We start from the raw sequence: 8,098 nt of genomic DNA on the forward strand, positions 1-8,098 counted from the left end.
AGAACCTGAGGCTGCTCTGCCAGAAGAGGCAGGTAAAAAGGGAGAACCTCCATGGATTTGTCCTTTTGCAGGAGAAACCCAAAAACCACATTAAACACCTCTGAGGATGGAGCTCTGACCGTGGCTCATGGGTAGAGGACACAGCAGAACTCACACTGCCAGCTAATCAAGCCTTCAACTCGTTCCAAAAGTCCTTCCAGAGGCAGGAATGTGGTCGATCCAGCCCTCTCCATGCCAGGGCAGCGCCACAACCAAGTACAAGATGTTCTTCCAGCAAAGGAATGACATTTGAGCAACCCTGGGGAGCTCTGCTTGGACCTAGAACTGCAGCTCGTTCCAAATTGGGTCTCAGTCTGGCAATGGGAGAGGTGAAAATCGCGGCAGGAAGATTTCCCAGATGTTGGAGAACGCCTGGAAAAATCGGTGTTGGGCTTTTGGTAACCTTAGGGTGGGATTGCAGGGAGCTCAGCTGGGAAAGGTGACCTCAGGAGGCTTCTGATCCAAATTCCCGATCAAAGCTCCCAAGTTTCCTCAGGACTTCCTCCACCTGAGCCAGGAAAGCTGCCAAGGGTGGGAATTCTACCACCTCTCTTGGAAGCCTCTCTGTATTTCCCATGCCATGGGGCATTTAAACCACATCCCATCTAAATCACATCCCATCTAAATCACATCCCATTTAAATCACAACTTTATTGATTATTCCAAATATCACAGAGTGATTACTGGAGGAGAATATTTTTTTTTTGCTGGAACTTGAAAAAGGGGGTCATAGGAAAACACAGAACCAGGTCAGGATGGGGCAAAATGTGGGAGGCTTTGACCAACACACAAGGAATTCGGATGATGCTCTGGAGGATTAAAATAAGGGGGGGAAATTACACTTAATTCCAAATTCAGGCCAGAATCATTACACAAATCACCCGAAATTCCCCGTAAAGACAGTTTTGTCCTACTGGAGTTGGTGAAAGAAATGCTAGTGGAATAAATGTCCATGGAAGGGCACTGTCCACGAGGGATATTTGGAAATTTCTTGGAAATCTCCTACAAGACTGACCACAAAACCTCACCCATCTCCGTGTATAAACAAGCTGGAACTGGGGTTTGGACAGAAAATAACACAATTAAAAATGTGATCAATACACTTTCAACCCAACATTCGTTTTATTCTGCCCAAAAGGGGTGCAGAAAATCAGAGCTTTCAGCCTCCCTGGATCAGATCATTGGCAAGGGAAGTTGAATCTCCTGCCTCCTATTTCAGATACAGAAGGATCTCCTTAATTTCTTTAAGTACAAAGAAGACCTAGACAGAACAAAGAGCCAGCCCCAAACTTTGGGGTGGAGAAGACTGGCTCTAAGGAGGGGTTTTTTGGGGGGTTTTTTGCCTTAAATATACTTCACACAGTGGAATTTTTTAATTCCAAGCCAACCAGCCCGGCAGAGCAATGGAACTCCACAGCTGGTTCTGTGGGAGGGGTTGAAAAATCAATTAAAAAAACTTTTTTTGGGGGAGGGGGGACTTCCTGAGTTTTACTCCTCTGTTAGTCGTGGGAAAGGGGTGGATAATGATGATAATAATAATAATAAGAAGAAAAAGGATGGATTTTTGGGAGCTGTCGAAGGTTGTTTACGAGGCATCCGAAGGGAAAGCTGAGCTGGCGGGGGTTTCTCCTCTTCTTCATCGGGTTCTTCGGAGTGAAAGACCTCCCCATCAGCTCCTCAGGGTCTAGTCCAGAGGAAGGCACACAGGGCAGTGGCCAGCATCCCAACTGGCACGAGGCTGACCCTCAGGCTGGTCGCACCGTCCGCGTTGCACAGGTCCGAGTAGCAGCAGGACACGGGGCGGGTCATCCCGATCCCGTCCACGTCCGAAGGGACGCAGACGGACGAGCACATCTTGGTGACGGTGGAGACTCCAGTGAAGGGATAAACTGGCACAAGAACAGACAGGTGGAACGTTTAGGGCTGGGAGAAATGGAGGAGGGCTCTCCCCTCTCCCTGCTTCTTCCCACCGTCACTGTGAAAGTCGTAGCTCTGGTTCAAACAAAAAGTGCTTCCAGATGGGAATGTGGGAAGCAGCTCCCACTAAAGGGGCCAGGAGCTGAATGGCAATTTGCATCCTCTGTGTCCTGCCTGGGTCAGCATCAACCTGAAAAAGGTGGATCAGCCACTTTTTCTGCCTCTCCCTGCACTCTCCTCACCATCTCCTGCCTCTCCCAAGCGGAACCAGGGACTTATCAGCAGGACCTTCCAAAGGGAGAACCTCCATCTCCATAACCTTCAGGGCCACCGGACAGACTGGCAAAGCCTCTGGGAGAGCTACAAAGAACTTCAGGGCGTTCCTCTTTCACCTTCAGATGACCAGAAGTTGGTGTCATAAAACTACAGAACGGTTTGGGTTGGGGGGCAACTTAAAGATCATGGAATTCCAACCCCCTGCCACGGGCAGGGACACCTCCCACTAGCCCAGGTTGCTCCAAGCCCCGTCCAACCGGGCCTTGGTTTTCCCTAACATCCAATCTTAACTTACCTTCTTTAAGTTTAAAGCCATTCCCTGTCGTCCTATCATTGCACAAGCGTGGCAAAAAAATTAAACTCTCATTTCTAACCACTCTCGGCATTAACTGGGAGCTTGCAAACCTTAAATATTAGCTCACACAAACTCTGCTTGCAGCAGCAGCAGCAGGAGACTGTGCCCCACGGGAACTCTTTCCCACATTTAAGTGGGAAAAAAGCGCAATTTCTCACTGCAGGAACGCTGATTCTTGTTAAAAGCGTGGATGAAGAAGCCACGGTCCTGGTCACCCCATGCCCAAAAGTGTGGAGGGAGAGGTGGTTGTTCTTACCATCCTCCAGGGAATACATGGTGGTCTTGCACATGTTTTCGCTCTCCGAGCAGTTCTCGATGCTCAGGCACTTCTCCACTGAGGTCTCGGTCCTGCACGTGTAGCACTGCAAGGTGAGAGCTGGGAGGAGGGAAAACACCAGCTTGGACTCAGGGGGGAACACCAGGGGGTGTCTGTGCCCCTCCCCTGGGGGTAAATGTTCCCAAATCCTCACGCTGAGAACAGGAATGGAAGAGTAAAATGTGGTTGTGATGATGGGGATGGGAAATAAAAGGGGATTGTGGTCGAAGCCCCCCGGATCAAATGGGATCTTTTGGATTGATCTGGGAGTCCCAGATCAATGTGAGACCACCCAGATCAATCAGGACCCCCTGGATCAATCCAGGACCCCCCAGATCAATGCAGAATCCCCTGGATCCACCCGAGACCCCCAGATCAATCTAGGACTTCTGGATGAATACAGGACTCCCTGGATCAGTTTGAGATCCATTGGATCAATCCAGACCCCCTAGATCAATATGAGATCTCATGGATTGATTGGGATCCTCCAGATCAATCTGGGACCCCCCCCCAGATTAATCAGGAACCCCCTGGACCAGTCCAATGCAGGACCCCAGATCAATGCAGGACCCCTGGATCAATCAGGACCTCCAGATCAATCTGAGACCCTCCCTGGATCAATTGGGGCTCGCCAGATCACTCTGGGATCACCTGGATCAATCCAGACCCCCCCCTCCCCGATCAATATAGGATCTCCTGGATCAATTGGGATCCCCTGGATCAACCCAGGACCCCCAGATCAATCTGGGACCCCCCCAGATCAATGCAGGATCCTCCTGGTTCAATATGGGATCCCTTAGGTCAACCAGGACACCCTGGATCACTATGGGATCCCCTGGATCAATTGGGATCCTCTGGATCAATCTGGGACCTTCCTGATCAACACAGGACCCACGGGATGTGTGGAGGCTCCACGGGAACCTTGGGCCCTGCGGTGATGGGAAGAGGGATAATGGCAGTAGAGGGGCTAATTAATTAATTAGGTGTGAGAAGTCAAGCAGGCCTATCTAAAACCTCTCCCCCAGGAACATGTCCAGACTGAGATCTAATTTCTCCAAGGATGGAGATTCCCCAAACCTCCCTAGGACACCCTGTGCCAACTCTCAGTCCCCCCTGCCAGTCCGAAAGTGTTCCCTGGTGTCCAGAGTGAACCTCCTGTGTTCCAGTTTGTGGCCTTTGCCTCCAGCCCTGGCACTGGGAACCACTGGGAAGAGCCTCTTTGCTCCCTTCCCTCCAGGGATTTATCAACATTTGCGAGATTCCCCCTTTGAGGATTCCCTTCTCCAGGCTGAGCAGTGCCAGGTTTCCCTGGGATCAGCCGCTCCTCCCAGGTTTGTGTCACCCACAGACTCGCTGAGGGGGCTCTGTCCCCTCATCCAGGCTCTTCCTGACCAGTTTTTCTAATCCCACATTCCAGCTTGTTCATCACACCTTGGAGGAGGAGGATTTACAAATGTGGGACTGGCCTGAGGCGCAGGAAAAACTGGGAGATGCCTGAGGCAGCAGGGATGGGGATGGGAAAGGCGTTTGGGAAGCAAAGGAGTCACGAGTTGTAACCACACGTGGAGAGGGTTGGTCCAAAGCAGAGGAGCTTCTCCCTGCACCCTCCTGCCTGAATCCTTGGGATAATGAACCAGGGACATTCCCTTGGCCCAAATTTATGGCCTGGTCCCATTGTCTTCTCGGTGCTCCATGTTTTTTTCCAGCTAGTAAGGGATTTCAAATCAGCTTTCCACTTCAAGGCCAGGTGGGACGGGGCTTGGAGCAAGCTGGGATAGTGGAAGGTGTCGCTGTCCGTGGCAGGGGGGGTGGAATGAAAGGGTCATTAAGGTCCCTTCCAGCCCAAACCATTCCATGATTCTGTGATCTTATGGGAGGAAGCATCAAAGATCCTCCTGAAGTGCAGGCAGACAACGCCCACAGCTCTCCCCTCACCTGCAAGATCAGTCACTTCATCACAGAAGGTTATCAGGTTGTGACTTTCCCTTGGTGAAGGATCTGGGGACACCCAGAAGCCAAATCTGGTGGTGTCCACCCCACCCACGGGGAGCTCTCAGGTAGTGGGGGGGGTGTCCCACAGGGAAGGAAATGTCTCCATCAAATTTCCTGAGCCCACGAGAACAAATTAAGCACAACCCTTCTGAGATCCTAGTCATGGAATCGTAGAATGGTTTGGGTTGGAAGGGAACTTAAAGATCTTCTCATTCCCACCCCCTGCCCCATGGGGGAAGGGGACACCTTCCGCTGTCCCACGTTTCTCCAACCTGGCCTTAGACACTTCCCAAGATATGAGGCAGCCACAAACTCTCTGGAAAACCTGTGCCAGGACCTCACCACCCTCACAGGGAAGAACTAAACACGACAGCAACCACACTGATGGATTGTATGGGGACACCTTCTGCTCCAGGCAGAGGCCACAGAACCAAAATTTGGTGCTCAGGGCTCCAAACACAACCCTGCCTTGTCCCTCATCAGCTTGTGGATGTCCCTCATCACCTCCCTGCTGAGCTGCTAAAGGCCCTTTCCACCTGCAGGTTCCTCTCAGCTCCCCCCCCCGCCACAAAATACCCACAGCCCACATCTTTCCTTGTCTAAAATCTTCTGGGATGGAGGAATTTTAGATTAAAACACCGAAGAGCCCAAATTGTTGCGGCACAGAGCGCTCCAAGCTCAAGGTATCAAGCCAAAGCAGTTTCTGGTGTCTCCCATCACCGAGAAAGATATTTTAGGGCAAGATTTTCAGGGCATTCCGCAGGTTTTACTGAGGAGCCCAACGCTTGATGTGGGCCCTCTACTCCAGATCCTCTTTTCCACCCCTTTAGAGACACCTGAATTTGTCTTAAAATCATAGCAACGCATTTTGGCTGAGCCCAGCAGCCCCTCTTTGGTCTGGAAGGCAGTTGTCACCTTATCTGTGTGACAAAAAAAAAAAAAAAAAGCCCTTTTCCAAACAGACCCAGGAATTTTCTTGCTTTTATTCCAAGCAAACTTCATAGCAGTTTTGTTTGCTTTAATTCTTTCTCTGACAGTTGTCAAACACAGCTCTGGGGAGGAAGAGTCGTCACCGGTCTCAGGTTTCGGGAGATTTTGCAAATCCAAACCGAAGCGTTTTTCTGTTCCTCTTTGAAAAGAAAAAAAAAAAAACCAAACAAACAGAGCACCTGCTCCTCCCCTGCAGAGCCTGCCCTTGCAGGTCCAAGGATTTAGGAAGGAAAATGAAATAGAAAATTAAATAGAAATTAATAAGTAGAAACGAAAAAGATCCTGACAGAGCTCCACGTCCCATCCGGGCGCAGATAAAAATCAGATTGGAGAATATCCCAATTAACAGTCCCAGCTCTTGCACAGGACTTCCCTTGGCCATCCAGGAGAACACCAAGGGAGCTTGGGATCATCAGAAGGGGCAAAAAGTTGTTGTGGTGGCAGAAACAAGGGATGGGGAACCTATTCCAGGGTGTCCTTCCCTCTGTGCAGCCACCACCTTCCACCCTTGGAGGTTATGCCATCACTGCTCGTGTAGATGTGGCTGGGATGAGGGGATTCCCTACTTTCCAGGTTTTCAGGGCATCCCTGGATTCGTGGGGCTTGTTCCCAACCTCCACATCCCAAATGCCATCCCAAATATCAGCTTGTTGTTCACACACCTCCTGCTCCAAGCCTGTCCCCTCCAGTAAGGAGGAAGGGAGAACAACAGAGACAGAAAGGATGGAGGGAGGATCAGGGAATCCTAGGACAGAATCAATCACAGGATGGTTTGGGCTGGAAGGGATCTTTAAGGATCTTCCCGTTCCAACTCCCATCACGGGAAGGGACACTTTCCACTAGCCCAGGTTGCTCCAAGCTGGCCTTGAACACTTCCAGGGATGGGGCAGCCACGGCTTCTCTGGGCAGTCTTGGATGGTGGGGTCATTCCTTACAGTGACAAACTCCCAAATCCTCAAAAAAAAATGGGGAAAGACCCCAAAATTCTTCACACTTGGATGTTTTCCGTGGTGGCCTGAGGAAATTTTCTTTACTTCAGGTAAACCAGAGTGTGTTAATAAACAGAGCTCTAAACAAAGATACAACGACAGGACAAGGGGGGATGAGGAGGGAAGAGTTAGATGGAATTATGGGAAGAAATTCTCCCCTGGGAGGGTGGGAAGGCCCTGGCACAGGTTGCCCAGAGAAGCTGTGGCTGCCCCTGGATCCCTGGAAGTGTCCAAGGCCAGGGTGGAACAACCTGGGATAGTGGAAGGTGTTGGAATTCCATGATCTTTGAGGTCCCTTCCAACCCCAACCAGCCCATGACAAACATCAACCCTGCAGCACCTGGGCCACCAGCTTTGTCCCAGCCCATCTTTCCCACTTCTAGTGGCCAAAATCCGATACATCCCACCCATAACATATTTTTAGAGAGATCCCACACACTCTGAATTAAATGGGCTGGCAACTTTCAAGGTTAAGTATTAAGAAAAAAAAAAAAAAAGGTTCAGAAAGATAAAAATAACATTAAAAAAAAGAGAGTTGTGAGACTGAACAAGAACATGTAAGAAAGTGAGAGCTGGAATTTGCAGTAAAGAGATGACAGGGGATAATCACACCCTGCCTTGAGCCTGAACCGACAATCCCGGTGACACCGTCGTGATCCCGAACATCTGACAGGCTGGAGACATTCCAAAGACAGATTCCCTCCTAGTGGGGGGGGCTGAATTTCAGGTGGGGGGAACAGGGACACATCCTATCCCATCCTGCAGGGATTTGGGTCCAAATATCCTGCAGGGATTTGGGTAAATCAGAGGGGGAACTTACCGAATTCTGCGCAAATTGCGGCGGCCAACAGAAGAGGCAGGAGCACCTTCATCCTGCACAGCCCCTGCTTGCCCAGGTTGTCACTGCTCTCCACCACTGGCTTTGCTGTCCCACCTCCCCGGGGGGGTTTGCCATGCACTGCCCTCGTCCCCAAAGCTCCAAATCTACTGGAAAAACGAGTCCCATCGAGCTATAAGCGAATGGAAGGAGCCGCAGGTCAGGCCCCACCTCCTGCTCCACCGTCACCTCTTTTCATGTGCCTTGGAGAAGAAAATTAGGGCTCGGACTTGGGACAATAGCTGGGATTATTTAAGGTGGGTGCTTTGTTACAGCGAAGCCCAGGGAGGGGGTTAAATAATCCTGGTGTCTTGCCTTGCAGCTTTGGTGATGTTTCTCTGCTCTTT

At 50.6% G+C, this 8,098-nt stretch overlaps 1 protein-coding gene across 1 annotated transcript; it reads right to left on the reverse strand.

Moving 5' to 3' along the window:
* Positions 1–1,716: 1,716 nt before the first annotated feature.
* On the reverse strand, positions 1,717–7,746 carry LOC114071990 (ly6/PLAUR domain-containing protein 2-like). Its single transcript, XM_027909897.1, has 3 exons — positions 7,695–7,746; positions 2,844–2,963; positions 1,717–1,928 (listed from the first exon to the last, which is right to left on the reverse strand). The coding sequence occupies exons 1-3, from the start codon at positions 7,744–7,746 to the stop codon at positions 1,717–1,719; spliced, it is 384 nt and encodes a 127-aa protein (XP_027765698.1).
* Positions 7,747–8,098: the final 352 nt, after the last annotated feature.

Source organism: Empidonax traillii, unplaced genomic scaffold (assembly GCF_003031625.1).
Source record: "Empidonax traillii isolate 1590-97213 ecotype Southwest subspecies unplaced genomic scaffold, ASM303162v1 scaffold2498:size38256, whole genome shotgun sequence".
NCBI lineage: Eukaryota > Metazoa > Chordata > Aves > Passeriformes > Tyrannidae > Empidonax > Empidonax traillii.

What these genes read in the sequence shown, in the direction of transcription:
- LOC114071990 (XM_027909897.1), bottom strand. Translation starts at nt 7,746, where the DNA reads ATGAAGGTGCTCCTGCCTCTTCTGTTGGCCGCCGCAATTTGCGCAGAA. An exon ending in CGCAATTTGCGCAGAATTCG is followed by an intron (nt 2,964 to 7,694) that starts GTAAGTTCCCCC and finishes CCCTCCTCCCAG; the next exon opens with CTCTCACCTTGCAGTGCTAC. An exon ending in CATGTATTCCCTGGAGGATG is followed by an intron (nt 1,929 to 2,843) that starts GTAAGAACAACC and finishes TTCTTGTGCCAG; the next exon opens with TTTATCCCTTCACTGGAGTC.